This window comes from Maniola jurtina, chromosome 16 (assembly GCF_905333055.1).
Source record: "Maniola jurtina chromosome 16, ilManJurt1.1, whole genome shotgun sequence".
Classification (NCBI taxonomy): Eukaryota; Metazoa; Arthropoda; class Insecta; order Lepidoptera; family Nymphalidae; genus Maniola; species Maniola jurtina.
Window position 1 is genome coordinate 2,095,863 of NC_060044.1, and position 20,955 is coordinate 2,116,817.

Consider the following 20,955-nt stretch of genomic DNA (forward strand, 5'->3'; position numbering starts at 1 on the left):
TTGTTTGTTGGTTTATAAGTATGTTGGATTGTCCTTCAATCACGACGCAATGGAAGAACTGATCGACGTAATTTTTTGGATGGGTGCAGTTGAAGACCTGGAGTAACATGGGCTACTTTTCATTCCATAAAATTAAAGAGTTCCCAAGGAATTTTTAAAAACCTAAAACCACGTGGATGAAGTCGCGTGAATCAGCTAGTATTTTCAAAAGAATTCTATTATCTTAGAATACGTAAATGAAGCCGTAAAAACTCCAGGTAGGAAACCAGAAAGTAGATTTTTTTTCCAGATCATACGATGGTCTTTATACTTAACTAAAATCATAGACTAAAATGCTGACAGATTTCCTACAGGCGTGCTATTTCTAGTTTTTAACCGACTTCCAAAAAAGGAGGAGGTTCTCAATTCGTCGGGATCTTTTTTTTTATTATTTTTTTTTATTTTTTTTTATATTTTTTATGTATGTTCCCCGATTACTCAAAGGCCCCTGGACCGATTTGGAAATTTTTTTTTTGTTTGAAAGGGTATACTGTGCAGGTGGTCCCATATAAATTTGGTGAAGATCTGATGAATATCTTCGGAGATGGAGAACAGAACTCCTCAATGGATAGGAGCAAATTGCTCGCGATCACTGTAATAGCTTAGTAAACAGTAGGGTTTTAACTGGGCATAGCATATTATAGTACAGTGGGGCCACTAAAAATTGTGAAATAAAAAATTTTCAAAAGAAAAATAAAACCGACTTCAAAAACCAAAAACACTAAAAAGTAGAAAATAATTTTTGTTTAGCTACACATGTAATGTACCTAGGTATGAAGTCGGGCGAGCTTCACTCTTGGATTTCTAATTTTGTTTTAATATGCTCGCTCGACTTCATACCTAGGTACATTACATGTGTAGCTAAACAAAAATTATTTTCTACTTTTTAGTGTTTTTGGTTTTTGAAGTCGGTTTTATTTTTCTTTTAACCATCCGTGTGCGTAGGAGTTCAAATATACATCACCTCACAAAGCGTCCACAATGTCGCATTTCCTCACTTTAATAAGATAATTCTGTTAGCGGGGTTTACAATATACGATATCTCCATAATATAATCACAATTTAATAATATGTTAGAATGCTTCGCGCAAAAACACGTGATAAGCTAGGCCAGGCGCATAGAGATAGCTTCAACCATATTTTAAGATGTAACCGAACGCTAGCAAAAATTAAAGGTATAATTTAATCAGTGAACTAGTTTTTTGATTTAGTATTTATCAAACCCGAAATGTGTAACGTGCAAAACTCGTGTTTATGCCCCACCTTCGATACGGCATTGACACCGAGTGGCCTATTTACCTAACGTTTGTTAAACTGTAGCGTCAGTCAGATGTTTTATTTGCAATATTGAACTTTAAAAAAATATAGGATTTTATATTTTATTTCTTTAAATCCACCTCAGATTATGGAACTAGGTACTTACTCACAAGACTTAATTGTGTTGTTTTACTTAAACTTGTTATTTAAAACTGCTAAAAAGTTTTTGCTAACAAATTTGGTTAGAATAATATAACTTTATTTTGTACTGAATCGTAATCGTCACGTTGCAGTGTGCATAAAAGTTCCATGTCTGATGTTATTATACAAGATACATGGCTTATGAAAACCGCGAAGTCAAGAGCAGTTTACGAATTATAAGTGGAATAATCTTAGGAAAATAGTGTTTGTGTCATTGTTTCAACGATTTACCAACTAACATACTTACTTATTTAAAATTTTGCGACGAATTAAGAACAATCGCAATTTCTATAGAAGAATAACGAGAAGATTGGAAAGAAGATGATAATTCCAAACTAACATTTAAATAAAAGGAATGCCTATTGTAACAAATTAAAATAAGTATCTTTTAAAGCATACTTTATTCCAGTAACAATACAGAAGATTAATACAGAAGATTGAAAAGAAGATAATAGTTTTAATGAACATGCCCGTGATACTTATGAATGTTTATTTCATTAGAGCAAATAAAGAAGACTAACTTTAAAGTTACGATAAATAAAGAAGGAAGCTTAATTTAAGGATTTTAATTTAGATACAGTATCTTAGGAGTGCTGAATAACATAATTTAAACTAGATTCCTATACTCCTAACATCAAGAGGTCAATAATAAGGTGCACATAAAATAATGAAATAAAAATAAAATATAAACAAAGCTCTAGTTGAACAGCTTGTTCCACTTTTTTTTTAAAAGATGAAAATTAATTATTTATTCTTTTCACAAATATTAAAAATACTTAAATATAAAAATTATAATTAAACTAATACTTACTACTTACAGATACTATTTATAACTACTTAAACTAATACTTACAGATTTAATTTGTAGTCTTACAAACAGAATAAAACAAACAAAACAAAATAAAATGCAGTGAGTTATTATTTCGATCGAAATTAAAACAACCTCTGGATTAATTGAAGCTATCATTATTATTCGAAAGCGAGGAGAGTTTTAAGAAAATATTATTAAGTCTGGTTGTAAAAAAATGCGTTTGGAAATACCAGAATGCAGGCGTTGCTGCTGTTGTCTACCGCTAAGACGTGGTGTTCTGGTTTTTGGATACCTCAATTTGGTAGGTATTCATTCATAATTCTATTAATTGAGTTCTGTGGGTTACACTAATTATTATTATTATCCATTATATCATCACCCATATGCGAAAGTGACTTTGTTTGCTGGTTTGTTCTCCAATTACGGCGCAACGGAATAGCAGATCAACGCGATATTTTGCATGGATATTTAGTGACTATAGCTGATACCAAACGTGTGCTAACTACGCTAAAAAAGAACGTGTCTATGGCATTGTTTTAGTGGTCTAAAACTATCTTCTCATTATTGCCTTTCTAATGAAACTGGTTTAGTTATTGTGTTTTATTTATTTAATAGGATAGATGCGAAAATCAAAAAACTCTGACGGGGTTTTTAATCTGGACGGGAAATGTTTGCGACTACATCCATATGAATTTAGTTTTTCTTGTAACCCCGTGGGAATTCTTGATTTTCCGCGATAAATATATCCTTAGATGTCTATCCCCAGGATAAAAGCAATCTTAGTATGATCAAGTATCAACCGATCTTGATGTTTTGAAATACAGTGGTTGAGCTACGAAAAGATAACAAAAAGCAGACATACTTTCGCATTTCCAATATTAATATAGATTTTTATTTTGCAGGTATTTTCAGTATTCATCGTAGTGATAGAGACACTGGATGCTTTCGAAGGGGTGTTTCTGAACCACACGGTAATGTTCAGGGGGGTACATTTCTACGCCCATGTGTGGTTTGCTGCCGTACTCTACCTGACTGAAATAGCGTTTAACATTGTTCTTCTTGTTGGAGCTCATATGGTTGGTATATGTGCAATATACGCACATTTTTTTTTTTTTTTTAATAATAGTCATGTTAAATAACTAATATTCCCCTTTTCTCTCCAACTAAGCATCAGGCTTGTGCTAGGAGTAGGTACGACAATAGTGCAATGGGCGGGGTTTGAACCGTCGATATTTCGGTTTTCAGTCCACTCCTTTACCGGTTGAGCTATTGAGGCTCTGGTGTTGTTGCTAGTGATGATGATAATATATGGATCAGAGACAATACATGGTCGCTAAATATATGGGTCTCATAAGAAAGCTTATTTTCATGTAGACTAGTAAACATCCTATTGTATATTTTCACTTTTTACTCAGACAGGTTGATAAACAAAGTAAATATTAAAATACTAAGTAATTTGGTCAACAAGTCATGCTTGAGTGAATAGTGCTCGCATAGTATGGCGCCAAGAATGCTGCCATTATTCTTTTTATTTCAGAAAAGGACGGATTTGATGCGGGCGTACTACTATTACGGAATAACAACGACCCTCGCCTCCCTCATTACGTTCTTCGTGTTGTGGCTGAACTCCGTTAACACTTGTACTGCCTGCTACTGGTCGTTCTACATCGTACAAACGGGCTTCGTCCTCTGCGGTGTAGGTTAGTATATCTATATCCATCACATTTGTTGTGGGTATACTACTACTATGGAATAACCACGACCCTGGTCTCTCTTGTTACGTTCTTCGTGCTATGGCTGAACTCCATCAACACTTGTTGGTTAGTGATGATGCAGTCTTGGAGGGAGCAAAACTTGGAAGGGGTATGGCAGCGCTTATAAACCCCAAACTCCTTATCGGTTTCTACACGGCATCGTACCGGAACGCCAAATCGCTTGGTGGCACAGCTTTGCCGGTAGGAAGGTAAATACCATGGCTATGTATACCGAAGCCTCTCACCAAAAAAAGGTCCTGGTATGGACCAGACCAGAGACAATTATTTGGAAACTATATTGCCCCTGCTAGGAATCGAACTTGGAACCTCTCATTTATTCATTTATTAGACCACAGCGCTCACCACTGCATCGCGAACAGAGATTACTGGAAGAAAAGAGGGGAGGCCTTTGCCCGCATTTGGGATGACCTCTGAAGAAAAAAAACACTTAGGTATATTTATACTTACTAATTGAAGGAAAAAAATATATATATATACCTGCATATACTTAATATTAAGGAAAAAATATAAAAAGGAAAGAAATACATTAAAAATTACAAAAAAAAAATTTAGAGGCAGGCTAAAATAATAAATAATAATAATAAATGCCCAATAATTTCCTGACAACCGATGTCAACCGAGATGACATTTTTTTCCAACAACAAATAAATTATTTTACAAAATATTATTAAAAATCCAAATATGAAGCCACAAAGAACTAAAAATTGTATATATAAACAATAAACATGAAGAACAATAATAAAATAATAACATGGACTCCATAGTAATTTGTTAAATGGAAACTCGACGACATCGACATGCCAGCGCACATACAGCACAAATAACATCTGGTGTTGACTCGTCGTCGGACGAGGATTATAGGGTCCGCCGATGACACCAGGCCACCGAGACGAGCACCACGACGACGAGCAACACACCCGCCACCGGATGGCTTGGAGCAACAGGAGCTGCGTGCTCCTACGACTGCTTCCGCCGCCAGTGGTGTAGTGCGTCGCATGAGATGGACTCAACGAATGAATGAGAACGTCATGCGAGCGTACTATAGGGCGACAGATGGGGGAACTAATCTCATTGGGTATCGCTCAAGAATGGTGTCTTTGTTTCAGGCCCTTGAACCGACAGTGACCGTGTCCGCTCAGCGGCTATCGGATCAGGTGCGAGTTATTCAGCGCCGTCGTGTGCTGGATGAATCTACACTTGATCGGTTGCGCTTAAATTTACCACAAGTTATTACTACCGGTAACTCGACTCATGAATCTCCACAAATTCCGAGTGTTATAGAGATTTTAAACACCCAAGAGGAGTTACAAGGTGGTTTAGATTTGGAGGTAAGTAACCAGAATGATGAGCAAATGAGGAGGACTTTGGAGGATGCGATTTTAGAGTTTAGATCTGTGCCTAACAACCTTAGACCGAAACTACCTCGTTTGCCTGTCCATAGACGAAATATGGCGTTGATGGCAGTTCTAGACAAAATATTAGGTACATATTTAGAAAGTTCATATGACCTAAATGATACGCATTCGATCCTATACTGTGGAGCTGTTACAGTATGTCGGATAGCTTCTATCAAATTTCCAGAGCTGCATAGAGCTGTAAAAAGACCAAATACAGCTCCAGCTTGGCAGGCTGGGATCGAAAGGCGCATCTCTTTGACTAGAACTCTCATTGCAAAGCTGATCTGTTTTAAGGCGGGCAATAGTCGCCCGAGGATAATGCGATTTGTACACCAAGCATTTGCTGGGACTAATATTAGTCCCTCTCAGTATTTGTCTTTGGTTACGGATCGTATTGACTTCTTGAAACAGAAAGTCTATGCATGGGCACAACGCATTAGGCGCTTTAGAAAACGCATTGATCGAGCTTCTCAGAATCGTATGTTCCAAAGTGACCAACGGAAGATGTACAGGAATTGGGAACGACCTAGAGGTTGTATGGTCGTTGGAGAGCTTCCTACACCTGATTCTATGTCAGATTTCTGGCGTAGCATTTGGTCGGCTCCCATAGATCATACCGAAGGTGAGTGGATGAATGTTGTGAGGGACCAGTGCGCTACGGTGGTAGAGATGAATCCTGTAACCATTAGTGCTGAGGATGTAAGATGTGCAATTCGTTCGGCATCGAACTGGAAATGCCCGGGGCCGGATGGGCTCCACAACTTCTGGCTAAAATGGTTCCGTAGTGCACATCCTGTCTTAGCAACACAATTCCAGAACTCCATTGACTCTGGATCGTTACCGACACTCATGACAACTGGTGTCACGTTCTTGATACATAAGTCCGGAAGTACCGTAGATCCAAGAAACTATCGCCCTATAACCTGCTTACCGACCATCTATAAGCTACTTACATCTATTCTAACCACAAAAATAAATATGCATATTAATGCAAATAATATTTTGGCCCAGGTTCAGAATGGATGTAAGGCTAGGGCACGCGGTACAAAGGAACTACTCCTCATTGACACTGCTATTTGCCAACAGGTTCGGCGAAATAGAAAAAATCTAGTGGCTGCTTGGATTGACTACAAGAAGGCCTATGATTCAGTGCCTCACACGTGGCTCATGGAGATCATGAGGTTGTATAAGGTCGATGCAACTCTATGTTCTTTCCTTGACTCATGTATGAGTCAGTGGATGACAGTCCTTCGTCAACCAGGTGGTGATGAGTTTTTTGAATTAGCTGAACCGATAAGGATTAAGCGGGGAATTTTCCAGGGGGACAGTTTGAGCCCTTTATGGTTTTGCTTGGCACTGAATCCTCTCAGTACACTACTGAAGGACTCAGGGTTAGGCTATCGTCTTCGCAAGGGGGGTGAGGTCATATCTCACTTACTTTATATGGATGATCTCAAACTGTATGCATCTAAACGAACAGACCTTGTGAAATTGCTAAAGATTACTCAGAACTTTAGCAATAACATAGGGATGGAATTTGGTGTTGACAAGTGTGCGATTATCAATATAGAGCGAGGTAGGGTTGTGAACTCTGAGAATTTAGTTCTTTCAGAAACTTTGATTCTTAGATCTCTCTGTGAAGGTGAAACATATAAATATCTTGGAATGTCAGAAGCGCTTGGTATTGAAGTGAGGACTATGAAACAGGTAGTAGAGGAGCGTTTCTTTGGCCGCCTAAAAAAAGTTCTCAATAGTCTTTTATCTGGTGGCAACAAAGTACGTGCCTTTAATGGCTGGGTTATGCCTTTACTTATATACACTTTTGGCATTCTAAAATGGACTCAAACTGAACTGGATGCCTTGGATCGAAGAATCCGAAAATTGTTGACTACATATCGTATGCATCATCCACGTTCATCTGTTATGAGATTGTATATCCCACGCAAGTGTGGAGGGCGTGGTTTTTTAAATGCCAAGAACCTTCATAATCGTGAGGTATGCAATCTCAGAGATTATTTTCTCAAAGTAAATGTGGGAATACATAGGGATGTAGTTGCAGTTGATAAAGGTCTTACTCCGCTTTCCTTAGGCAAAAATAACTGGCGTAAGCCCATAGTGCTTAGCACTTCGGATCGCATAGCTGTATGGAGGAGTAAGGAGTTGCATGGAAGATTCTACAAGGCCTTAACTAGGCCGGATGTAGATTCCATAGCCTCTGTATCCTGGCTACAGTTTGGGGACCTCTTTGGGGAAACCGAAGGTTTTATCTGTGCAATTATGGACGAAGTTATTAAGACTAATAATTACCGGAAACATATAATGAAAGATGGAACGCTTGACATTTGTCGTGCGTGCCATCTTCCTGGGGAATCCCTCAGACATATTGTTTCCGGTTGTTCTTATCTTGCTAACGGCGAATACTTGCACAGACATAATCAAGTAGCCAAGATAATCCATCAACAACTTGCTCTTCAATATGGCCTTGTAGATACTGAGGTGCCGTACTATAGGTACGACCCAATGTCAGTTCTTGAAAATAGCAGTGCCCTGCTTTACTGGGATCGGTCGGTTATCACTGACAGGTATATTGTAGCCAATAGACCTGATATAGTGCTAGTTGACCGATCAGCGCGTCGAGCAATGATTGTTGATGTCACTATTCCACATGATGATAATTTAGTGAAAGCAGAAAAGGAAAAAGTATCGAAATACTTGGACCTGGCCCACGAGATTACCGCCATGTGGAGTGTTGACTCAGCGATTACTGTACCGATAGTTGTATCAGTCCACGGTCTTCTTGCGAACAGTTTCGACCAACATCTTAAGAAACTGTCGCTTAACTGTTGGATCAAGGGTAAGATACAGAAGGCAGTGGTTCTTGAGACGGCACGCATTGTGAGGAGGTTCCTCACTCTGGAGCCCTAACCACTGGCGGCTTGGGTCCAACCCACCCTGCTGCCAGTGGGATCCATTTTATCATATTTTTATTCAATGTTTTTTTTCCGTTACTTTTGTTTTTTTGTCGTTTATGTTATTTTATTTCTCTTTTGTTTCTGTTATTTATTGATTTTGTTGTTGATGTTATTTTATTTTTTGTTGTTTCTGTTATTTTTTCTGTGTTTCTGTTATTTTTTCTATGTTTCTGTTATTTTTTCTGTGTTTCTGTTATTTTTTCTGTTGTTTCTGTTATTTTTTCTGTGTTTCTGTTATTTTTTCTGTTGTTTCTGTTATTTTTTCTGTGTTTCTGTTATTTTTTCTGTTGTTTTTGTTATTTTATTATGTGTTGTTTAAAAATAGGATAAAATGGGAAAAATAAATAAATGAGAGTAAAAATAAATGCCCTATTATTTGCCAGGAATCCAAGTATATCTCCTGTTGCTGATAAGGAGCGAGCTGCTGAAGATCAGGCAGAACAGCTGCCTCTGCTACGTCAACCATGCTTCCGAGATGGTGGTGGACACACCCTTGCAAACTGGACATAACCCATTCTAGAAGCAATACAATAATGCTGCAGATGCATTGGTCAATAACAATTATTATACCGTTTTAATATTCAATTTCAATTGTATGCTGTGTTTTATAATTGGTTGTTAAATAAAAAAAAATGTCTAAGTACTTATTATTTTGTATAACTTACTTTACCTACCTAGGTCTCTATATAATAAATACAAAGAAATCATAAACCTATGGCGGGATAGATGTCGGGCATTTTCAGTCCGCTGTGTTGGTCCGCAGGCCTAAGGAGACGACTAGTCTATATAGGGTTACTTTCCGGCCATCTGCAATAACTTAACAGGGCTCTCTCCGTCACTTACTCCATACAATCGTAGTCCCAATTTCATTTGAATATTAAGCAACCAAAAAAATGACCATGAAATTTTGCAGATATTATTCTAGAAACTAATACCTGTGCCTGTGGTGTTTTAGATTTTTCTAAAATATGTAAGTAGTTTAAAATTACAGGGGCTCAAAGATTTGTACGTGAATTTTTAAGACCGCGTAACTTTGAAACCGAATATTTTAACGGAAATCTGGAAAACCACAGGCATAGATATTAGTTCCCGGAACGTTTCTACAAAATTCCATTGAGTATGATTGGTTAGTATTCCAATGAGAGATGAACTACGTTCGTATGGAGCGAGTGACGGAGAGACCTCTCTTAAAATTTAGCTATAGAGGAATATACAATTTTAATATTATTGTAGGTATAACTGAAAACTTTAACAGTTTCTTACAGGAGTAGGTACTATTTCTAGTTAACCACTTGATTGCGTAGGCGTCCACCAGATTACCTCACAAAGCGTTCAAATCGTCGTATTTCCGCGCTCACAATAAGATAATTCTGTTAGCGCGATTTACAATATGCGACATTGCTGTACGATATAACACAAATACTTTAAAGTATCTGAAATATTATCGTCAACTGACAGACGTCAGGACTTCCACACGCCACGGTCTTGAATCCAGCGGCTCCCTGCGACTCGTTTGATATCGTCTGTTACAGTAGGGGATCTTATAATGTTGCGCTTTCCGATGCAAGATTGCTATTGAGAACCCAACATAGGTTTTTCGAACCCGTTGAAATACTGTTAAGAGGGCTCTCTCCGTCACTCGTTTCCACTCGTTTCATACAATCGTAGTTCCAATTTCATTTGAATACCAAGCAACCAAAGTCCATGAAATTTTGCACATATATTCTAGAAACTAATATCTATGTCTGTGGTTTTCCAGATTTCTGTTAAAATATTCGGTTTCAAAGTTACGCGGTCTTAAAATTTTCATACAAATCTTTGAGTCCCTGTAATTTTAAAACTACATATTTTTAGAAAAATCTAAAACACCACAGACACAGATATATGTCTGCAAAATTTCATGGACTTTGGTTGCTTAACATTCAAATGAAATTGGAACTACGATTGTATGAAACGAGTGGAAACGAGTGACGGAGAGAGCCCTGTTAATTCGAAAAACCTATAGACGTATGAGGTCCCAATAGCGACCGGGAAACGCAGCGTTGGCAGAACTCTTACTAGATGGACAAGACGCATTAAACGAGTCGCAGATATTAATTGGATACAGACGCAAGACCATGGCTCTACATGAACAGTATTGAGATAAGAAGGAATGTCGTATCGTAGTCGTAAGGTTGCAGTATGCATTAAAACTTTAATAGTAAGATCCGTTGTTCCAGAGTAGATGATTCCTTAAGAATTGTGAAGTCAGGAGCAGTTTTAAGAATTTTATTATAAGTGGAATAATCTTACGGAATAATTGTGCTTGTGTCATACTACGACGAATTCAAATTAACAAACATACCTACCTATGAAAGAACTTCCTTGATTTCTGAATTCAGTTAACTAAAGGATAGAGAAGAAGTTAATTTCAAGGAAATAGACAAACTAGTAATAAAGACTTTTAAAGGGAAATTATTTTCAGTAATATCAAAGAAGATTAGCATGAAGAAGACAGTTATTGTAAAGAAACTAGATATTACAGTAATCAGAACTTTTGAAAATTTACTCCACTAGAATAAATAAGGAAGAGAGCAACTTTAAAGGAAGCTTTGAAGGAAAGTCTTAACAAGGTCAACATAAAATTATAAATATATACCTACTACTCGTAACATCTTTTACCAAAGAGGTACAAATAAAATAAATTAGAGATACATATTTCTAAAGCCTAGTCTATCCTGTTCAGTAAAAATGAAAACGTAATTTTATCGAAATCATCAATACTAATAGCAGAATTTGAATGCACTTTTAATTACTTTCAAAAACAAGGAAAAATTTTACCAAAATATAAAGTCTGGTTGTAAAATAAAATATGCGTTTGGAAATACCGGAGTGCAAGCGGTGCTGCTGCTGTTTACCGTTAAGACATGGCGTTCTGGTTTTTGGATACCTTAATTTGGTATGTATTCGTGGTACTAATAAATAAATAATTAGTCTGTTAAACGAGTTTCGATTATGCTAATGAATCAATTCAAAGTTTTGGGTATTCCTTCTTTTAGGGTTCCGTACCTCGACAAGGAAAACGGAAACCTTATAGGATCCCTGTTTGTCCGTCTGTCCATATGTTGTGTCTGTCAAGAAAACCTATAGGGTACTTCCCGTTGACCTAGAATCATGAAATTTGGCAGGTAAGTAGGTCTTATATTATCACAAGTAAAAAAAAAATCCGAAAACTGCGAATTTGTAGTTACATCACTAAAAAAATTAAATTCAAAGTAAGATAACTATACCAAGTGGAGTACGTTATGAAAGGGCTTTACTTGTACATTCTCAAACAGATTTTTATTTATTTTTATGCTTAATAGTTTTTGATTTATAGTGCAAAATGTCGGAAAAATACCTAACTACGGAACCACGGTGCGCGAGTCTGACTCGCACTTGGCCGGTTTTTAAAGTAAACCGACCTCTTATAGGATCACAATGTGTGCCTGTCTATCTGTCTGTTTGGCCCGAATCTACTAGGCCGATTAAGTTGTTGATGCACATATGAATTTTTGTGACCAACCAAATGTGAAAGGCCGGCAAAGCATTGGCGGTTCCTCTGGTAAATGTTTATGGGTGGCGATAAACAGACAGACACACTTTCGCATTTATAATATTAGTATGGATTTTACAGGTGTTTTCAATATTCATCGTGGCGATGGAGATCGTGATAGCGTATAAAGGAACATACTTCACCAACCATACTATGATGATGTTTAGGGGTGTACACGTTTACACCCATGTGTGGTTCGCCGCCGTGCTCTATATCTCTGAAATCATCTTTAACATTATTCTTCTGGTTGGAGCTCATATGGTACGTAACCCAGTCATCACCAACCACGCGTTGATGTTAGTGGAAATATACATCTTCAATTTTCATCCATGTGTGGTTTGCTACCGTGCCCTGCTTGGCCGAAATCCATACTAATATTATAAATGCGAAAGTGTGTCTGTCTGTCTGTCTGTCTGCTACGTTTTCACGGCCCAACCGCTGAACCGATTTTAATGAAATTTGGTACAGACTTGGGATACATCCCGGGGAAAGACATAGGCTACTTTTTATCCCGGAAAATCAAAGAGTTCCTAAGGGATTTAAAAATCGAAATCCACGCGGGCAAAGCCGCGGGCATCCCCTAGTCATCTATAACATTGTTCCTCCCTCTATTATTCTAAAACTATCCTTTGCACCACTTTTGTTGCCTGGAAGCGATCGCTAGGTAGCGATAAGGCCGCCAAATTGTACCTGCTTATATTCTTTTGCTTTGTATATGTTTTCTGTACTACTTTGTGGTGTACAATACAAGTATTCATACATTCATTCACTGTTCTTATGGTCGGAGCTCATATGGTACGTAACTCAGTCATCACCAACCACATGATGATGTTCTGAAGATTGTACATTTATATCTATATGTCAAAGTCAAAGTCAAAATCATTTATTCAAAGTAGGTACAATTGTACTCCTTTTGATGGTCGAAATTGTTAAACTTGCAGTTTATGTAGTTTATATTTCACATTTAATTCATCTTTCACATTATTCTTCTGGTTGGAGCTCATATGGTACGTAACCCAGTCATCACCAACCACATGATGATGCTGTTCAGAGAGGTGCGCATCTACACTCATTTGTGGTTCGCCTCTGTAAAGTGTGGTGATCTATGCAAGAAATGTGCCATAGAGTTATGTTATCTACATGGACATGGTTATCTATCTTCATTTTATTTTTTCCTTTCTTTTTTATGGTTTTGTCATTTTAATTTTTTATAATATACATTTTTTTTACATAATGTAATAGGTACTAATACTTAAATATTAATATTTAAAAAAAGAAATATTTATATATTTATGGTATTAGTAAATTATATTTTTCTTTTGCCTGCTAGAGATCGCTAATAAAAGATAAAGCCGTCTTTTGTATCCTACTTCTATCTGTTCTATTAGTGGTATTTTTAACCCCCGACCCAAAAAGAGGGGTGTTATAAGTTTGACGTGTGTATCTGTGTATCTGTCTGTGGCATAGTAGCGCCTAAACAAATGAACCGATTTTAATTTACTTTTTTTGATTGAAAGGTGGCTTGATCGAGAGTGTTCTTAGCTATAATCCAAAAAAATTAGTTCAGCCGTTTAAAAGTTATCAGCTCTTTTCTAGTTTTCTTTTAGAAAAGAAGATTAGATAACCGTTAGGTTCATAATATTATGTCAATTGATAAATGTCAAGCTGTCAAGATGGACGTTGCCTAAATACATAATTATTTATTTAAAAATGATGTTTTGGAAAACTCAGATACCTTGGATCGTAGGCGCGGAATAGTCCAAGAAAATCGGTTTAGCCGTTTGAAAGATATCAGCTCTTTTCTAGTTACTGTAACCTTCACTTGTCGGGGGTGTTATAAATTTTTAATTTACACTTGTTCTTATTGTGGTAACACTAGTAGTATGAAATTATAATATTATTTATTTGATTTTGATGTAATTTCAGAAAAAGACACAATTGATGCGGGCGTATTACTACTACGGCATCACCACGACCCTCGCCTCTCTCGTCACGTTCTTCGTGTTATGGCTGAGCTCCATTAACACTTGCACTAATTGCTACTGGTCGTACTACGTCATTTTACTGAGCTTCGTTCTCTGCGGTGTAGGTCAGTATTGTATCTAACTACATCTAAGTACGTCAGTCAGTTACTCCTAACTGACTGACGCGGACGTACTATCATCGTGCAGCTCAAACTGTGCTGTGTTTATGTAGTACTAGCTGATACCCGCGACTTCGTTCGCGTGGATGTAGGTTTTTTAAAAATTCCCGTGGGAACTCTTTGATTTTCCGGGATAAAAAGTAGCCTATGTGCTAATCCAGGGTATAATCTATCTGCATTCTAAATTACAGCCCAATCCGTCCAGTAGTTTTTGCGTGAAGGAGTAACAAACATATACACACACACACACACACACACACACATACAAACTTTCTCCTTTATAATATTAGTGTGATGCACCACCTGTTGTTATTCCTACTCAGGGTTGGATAAAAACAGTATTAATTTTAATAAAATATTTCTGTTTGATACAGTATTAAAACCTGGTTTTGTTTTAATTTTAAGCACTTGTTTTAAACAAATGTTTAACCCAATAGTCCGTACTTACATGATTTAAAAAAATAATGACACCTCTAATCGGTCATTAAGAGCGTTGAAGCATGAGCCTGGAACACAAGTTTAGGTATTTACCCGAGGTTCTTTGTTTGTTTCCGTGAACGGACGTACCCAGCGCAGTTTAGTTTATAACAAACCGTTTTGATCCTAGACGATTTTCAAACAGATTATTTTTTCAATATTTTTAAGTATGTGGTGTTAGTTTGTCGTTTTTTTCAAAACAATGATGTTTTTTAAAACAGTGTATTGTCTTTATAGATTAAGTACGAGTGAATAAAACTTATAATTGTAGTCAGTACTTAATACTAATCTTTTATATACTTGTGTAAGTATAAGAGAGTCAAGAAATTATACAAAATTCAACTTTCCTTATACATATTTACGAAAATATGGTTCCCTTATACACACACACACACACACAGTATAAATAGTTACACCTACTATAATAATTTTCACACATATATTTATAAAGGCTAAAATAAATGTGAAATCCGTCTAAAATTTAAACAGTCTTAAATATTTAATTTGCAATATTATCAAAAATATGATGCAATGCTAATACTCATAAAGACATTGGGCATTTTTTATTTATTTATGGTCCTTTACAATCTTTTCAAATTTTATTGTTAGTACTAAATCGTACTTACCGTAAGCGCAAGACAATGGACAGTACAATGAAAGGGATTAACAGGTACAAAAATGCAGATGTTACACTTGAGTAGGTATTTATTCATCAAAAATAAGTGCATTGCTACACGAGTAAGCTAGGGATACAAAAACAAAATAAGATAAAGTTCAAAACTAAAAGTACAAAAACCTACCTACTACTTTTAAAGACTTCACCGCAGATGATTGATTTATATTTGAATACTAGCTGATGCCCACCGCTTTGCCCGCGTGGATTGGTCAGATCCCCTGCAGCATCAGGATTGAGGAGTTGGAATCCAAATTTTTTATGAAACAATGTCGCAAAGTTCCTCTATTTTTTTTTTGCAAAGACATAGCTGAGAACCTAATAAGTAACAAATGAGACTTTTTCTGCCGAAAAATATGGACACTTCCCGCGGGATAGCATACTATTTTTCACGCATTTGTCGTTCAATAACGCCATAACAGAGCTACGGATTGACGGCATTTTTTGCACAGATATAGTGGAGAATCTAAAAAGTGAAATAAGCTACTTTTCTCTATAATAACCAAACAGTTCCTGCAGGATAGCATGCTATCGTTCAGGCATTCGTCATTCAATAACGCCGCAACAGAGTTACGGATGGACGCTTTTTTTTGCAAAGACATAGCTGAGAATCTAATCACACTAATATTATAAAGGAGAAAGTTTGTATGTATGTGTGTGTGTGTGTGTGTGTATGTTTGTTACTCCTTCACGCAAAAACTACTGGACAGATTGGGGTGAAATTTAGAATGCAGATAGATTATACCATGGATTCGCACACAGGCTACTTTTTATACCGGAAAATCAAAAAATTCCCACGGGAATTTTAAAAAACCTACATCCACGTGAACGAAGTCGCGGGTATCAGCTAGTCACATCACACTAATATTATAAAAGCGAAAGTTTGTATGTGAGTGTGTGTGTGTGTGTGTGTGTGTTTGTTACTCCTTCACGCAAAAACTACTGGGCGGATTGGGCTGAAATTTAGAATAGAGATAGATTATACTCTGGTTTAGCATATAGGCTACTTTTTATCCCGGAAAATCAAAGAGTTCCCACGGAATTTTTAAAAAACTACATCCACGCGAACGAAGTCGCGGGCATCAGCTAGTAAGTAATAAATGCAACTTTTTATCCCGAAAAATATTATATGAACACTTCTCGCGGGATAGCATACTATTTTTCACGCATTTGTCATTCAATAACGCCACAACAGAGCTATGAATTGACGTCATTTTTTTAGGGTTCAAGCAAAAACGGAACCCTTATTGGATCACTTTGTTGTCTGTCTGTCTGTCTTTCCGTCGTGTCTGTCAAGAAACCTATAGGGTACTTCCCGTTTACCTAGAATCATGAAATTTGGCAGGTAGGTAGGTCTTACAGCACAAGTACAGGAATAAATCTGAAAACTGCGAATTAAAAAAAAAAAAATGTTTCAATTTTCAAACTAAGGTAACTATACCAAGTGGGGTACCATATGAAAGGACTTTACCTGTACATTCTAAAACAGGTTTTTATTTATTTTATGCATAATAGTTTTTGACTTATCGTGCAAAATGTTGGAAAAAAAATAGCCGAGTACGGAACTCTTAGTGCGCGAGTGTGACTCGCACTTGGCCGGTTGTTTTGCATAGACATAGTCCAGGAAAAAGTATTATAGACTACTTTTCCTTTAAAAAAAACAAATAGTTCCCGCAGGATAGCATGCTAAAACACATGATAAAATAACTTAGGCATTGCATAAAATATTGTAACAAACCTCAATTATTATTAAAACCTTGAATCACGCGAGCGATGCCGCGGGTAATAGCTAGTTCAAAAATAAAACCATCATAAAGATCCACGAGGGATGACCACGTGCAAATGATAGTAATTATCCTATTGTTTCAGGTGTTATGGTAGAGTGTACAATGTATACAACCAAAATCTAAATACAAAATACCGTACTAATGCTGTAAAAGACAATAAACTAATGCTATTATGCAAATAAAAAAAAAGAAATCATAATGGAATACAAGAAACCGCGCTAATGCCATAAAAGGACGATGAATCATCAAAATTTTATTTAGCGGCTAGGACAAATAGCAAGGCTATTGGGATATAGCATTGTCAGCCGGTAATAACTGTAAAACTATAAGCTTTTAAGAATATTTAATTCTGAAAAATTATAATTCTAGTCAATAACTAATTATACAAAATTCAACTTTCCGTTTATTTAAAAACATGGTTTTCCTTATCACAAACGGTATAATGAAACCTTGAGTGTTGAGTTTTACATATTTATAAAAGCTCTTGAAATAAATGTGAAACCCATGTAAAATTTAAACAGTTAAAAATTTATTTTTTAGAAATTTTTAAAAATATAGATCAATGCCACTGCTCTGATAGGCATTGATCTATTCTCTACCGAAATCGCGTTTTACAATTTTTTTCAAATTTTGAAAATTAAATTGTTCCCTTTCAATGACAGGGAACAATAGATACCAATGCAGCTATTTGCTCGAGGCAATACTTATTTATTAACTAGCTGATGCCCGCAGCTTCACCCGCGTGGATTTAGGTTTCTAAAAATCCCGTGGGAACTTTTGATTTTCCAGGACAAAAGTAGCCTATCCGTAATAGCCCGTCCCCGGGATGCAACGCATTTCTGTACCACGTAAAAAACATCTAAACGGATGATCCTTTAAAAATCCCGAGGGATCACCAGGATTTAGGAATGCAATTCCTTACAGCATCATATAAACACAATTTAAAAATATACAAAAAGTTTTAATCTATCTTTAAGAAAAAATAGCGATTATTAAAAATACCTAGTATTGAGAAGTGATAGTCGCACTACAATTTCAGGTAAATCGTAAATAATCCGATAACAATTGCTAAGCAAACAAGCGTTACGTCCGTTCTCGGAGAGGCCTCGGCCGATACTAATTTCCTAGTTCAATTTACTATTGCTTGTTGCACGGTTTTGTAGTGTGTTTCAAGATTATTTTTTGGAAACAAATATTAATTCAATTTAAAAAAAAAATTTCTGTTTATATTGCAAATATGTTCTTCTTTAATGAGTACTTAGTTTTATTTATAAATGAAGAAAAATAACCCACCTAAATGACAGTTTTATGTGTCTGTAGTTTTATGAAATTATGACTTTTTTGTTTGAATTTTTATAATGTAAAAAATGCCAAACGAAAGATTTGGTTCTGTCATCTTATTAGTTTAGGACCTTTTCTTTGGTAAATATATCTCTTTGTGAGAATCGACCAAGTAACTTTTGATGTAGCGAACGTCAAAGATGACACGAAATCCAAAATTCAGTAATAGTCTTTTGGTATTTTAGGCAATAAAAGATAAACTATGAATAAATTGCAAAATGTTGTCTGTCAATTTAATAAAACAGGAAATATTCTACAAAGTAGTATATACATGTTTTACATAAATGCAGTGTTTAATAAAATATAGGGGGGCAAAATGGCTTAAGAATAGCTCATGCCGGTTCAACACTCTTAACGCTCGGTCACTATTGGCTACAATGCATTGGTGCAACAAGAATATATAACTCAGCCGATTAGTACAATCACACTAATATTATAAAGGCGAAAGTTTGTATGTGTATGTGTGTGTGTGTGTGTGTGTGTGTATGTTTGTTACTCCTTCACGCAAAAACTACTGAACGGATTTGGCTGAAATTTGGAATGGAGATAGATAATATCTTGGATTAGCACATAGGCTACTTTTTATCCCGGAAAATCAAGGAGTTCCCACGGGATTTCAAAGAACCTAAATCCGCGCGGGCGAAGTCGCGGGCATCGGCTAGTAAATCATAAAAGAAGAAGTGTGTTTCCGAAAATGAGCACTATCTATGCCTTCACTGTCATAGTCTGATGGGACAGCAACCCGTCATGTCATGAGAAATCAGGCGCACAGGTGCATTGCCACATTTTTACTTTTGGGCTACTACTGAGAACTTGTTAGAATTTTCTATTATTTCCTAGGTATCCAAGTATATCTCCTGTTGCTGATAAGGAGCGAGCTGCTGAAGATCAGGCAGAACAGCCGCCTCTGCTACGTTAACCATGCTTCCGAGATGGTGGTTGACACGCCCTTACAAACTGGCCACAACCCTTTCTAGAAGCAATATGATGTCTACTGCGTAAAATATTTTCTCCTGGGTATTGTAATGTGTTTGCGCCTTCACCTTCTACGTCGATATACAGGTTATAAGTAGAATGCTAGCAAAAACGAAGATAGGTACTGGTACTGATAATGTTTTTTTTTTTTAAAGAATATTAGCCATGTTAAATGACTAATATTCCCCTTTCCTCTCCAATTAAGCGTCAGGCTTGTGCTAGGAGTAGGTACGACAATAATGCAACGGGCGGGGTTTGAACCGTCGACCTTTCGGTTTTCAGTCCATTCCTTTACCGGTTGAGCTATTAAGGCTCAATTATTACTAATGTACCTATACATATGTATAAACCTGTATTTTTTAAAAGTTCGCAATGTATTGCAAATAAAACACTGCACTAACTGTAAAATAAAGTACTGACGCTAGAAGTCAACGAATGTTGCGTAGAAAGGTTCCGCGGGGTTAGTGCCGCGTCGTAGGTGGGACATTGACCTCGATTTTGCACGCGATACATTGCTGGATTGAAAAATAAATAGTATAAAGTAAATGGTTAACGCTTGTGTAGTGTGAACCGGCACACGTTAGATTATCTTCGAATCTATTTGTAATTTGTTAAACATTTGTGTTCTAGGCTGGTAAATAAGGTCTCTTGCTGTCTTTTAATAATAATTAACCAGTCAAAATATCCAAGACTGTTAGTGAACTCACTATACTTAGAAGCATCGATGTATAATAATATGTGTGGCCACACATATTTCAAAGACATTTTTAATTTTAAGCTTTTTGACCTCTGTGAAGATCTAGTGATAAGCGAATAAATGAGTTATATGAGTAAATCAAAGTCTATTGTTTTATTTATATTAGTTCCCGTTTAATAAAAAGAAAAGAAAGTAGTCTAGAAAGATGAAAATTTGCAAAGGGTACCTTCTATATTGAAGACAAGGAATAAGGCTAGATTTTTTGAAATTTTCACGAGATAGAACATACAAAGAATTTATACTTTCTACTACTGATCGGTAGGGGTCGCTCTAGTGTCGTGTTCTCATGTACGTATTATTTAGGTTAAGGTATAATTAATATAGGTACTAGCTATGACACTTGGAATGGTCGGTCAATCCTGAAAACTTCTAATAATTTATTAGGCATTGAAAGATTTTCGGGATTTCCAAAGATAATATAAAACTCAGACGTCAGTTTATGGGTATCTAATGAAGCTGATGTCACGGCGTTATCTGAATCCACGGGTCAAAGTTCATTTGGATATGCGAATGCGAGTAATAAGTAGCTTTTATAAATAATATATTTTATAACCATGTTTTAAACCAGAAAGTAAGACGTTAGCCTCAGGAGATCGGGGGTTCTGGGTTCGATCCCTTTAACTTTTCACTGTATATTGTAAGCAATTAAATATCACTTGCTTTAACGGTGAAGGAAAACGTCTTAAGGAAACCCGCATGACTGAGAGTTCTCCATAGTGTTCTCAAAGGTGTGTGAAGTCTGCCAATCCACACTTGGCCAGCGTGGTGGACTGTCG

General features: G+C 36.4%; 2 protein-coding genes across 2 annotated transcripts; both read left to right on the top strand.

Moving 5' to 3' along the window:
• Positions 1 to 2,306: 2,306 nt before the first annotated feature.
• Positions 2,307 to 9,107, top strand: LOC123873348. The gene is made up of 4 exons (XM_045918168.1): positions 2,307 to 2,609; positions 3,211 to 3,384; positions 3,846 to 4,008; positions 8,836 to 9,107. The coding sequence occupies exons 1-4, from the start codon at positions 2,523 to 2,525 to the stop codon at positions 8,970 to 8,972; spliced, it is 561 nt and encodes a 186-aa protein (XP_045774124.1). The 5' UTR covers positions 2,307 to 2,522; the 3' UTR covers positions 8,973 to 9,107.
• A 1,507-nt stretch (positions 9,108 to 10,614) lies between these two features.
• LOC123873346 lies at positions 10,615 to 19,556 on the top strand. The gene is made up of 4 exons (XM_045918166.1): positions 10,615 to 11,390; positions 12,108 to 12,287; positions 13,953 to 14,115; positions 19,288 to 19,556. Exons 1-4 carry the CDS (start codon positions 11,304 to 11,306, stop codon positions 19,422 to 19,424), a joined length of 567 nt encoding a protein of 188 aa, XP_045774122.1. The 5' UTR covers positions 10,615 to 11,303; the 3' UTR covers positions 19,425 to 19,556.
• The last annotated feature ends 1,399 nt before the right edge of the window (positions 19,557 to 20,955 follow it).

What these genes read in the sequence shown, in the direction of transcription:
- LOC123873348 (XM_045918168.1), top strand. Translation starts at nt 2,523, where the DNA reads ATGCGTTTGGAAATACCAGAATGCAGGCGTTGCTGCTGTTGTCTACCG. An exon ending in TTTTTGGATACCTCAATTTG is followed by an intron (nt 2,610 to 3,210) that starts GTAGGTATTCAT and finishes TTTATTTTGCAG; the next exon opens with GTATTTTCAGTATTCATCGT. An exon ending in CTTCGTCCTCTGCGGTGTAG is followed by an intron (nt 4,009 to 8,835) that starts GTTAGTATATCT and finishes ATTATTTGCCAG; the next exon opens with GAATCCAAGTATATCTCCTG.
- LOC123873346 (XM_045918166.1), top strand. Translation starts at nt 11,304, where the DNA reads ATGCGTTTGGAAATACCGGAGTGCAAGCGGTGCTGCTGCTGTTTACCG. An exon ending in TTTTTGGATACCTTAATTTG is followed by an intron (nt 11,391 to 12,107) that starts GTATGTATTCGT and finishes TGGATTTTACAG; the next exon opens with GTGTTTTCAATATTCATCGT. An exon ending in CTTCGTTCTCTGCGGTGTAG is followed by an intron (nt 14,116 to 19,287) that starts GTCAGTATTGTA and finishes ATTATTTCCTAG; the next exon opens with GTATCCAAGTATATCTCCTG.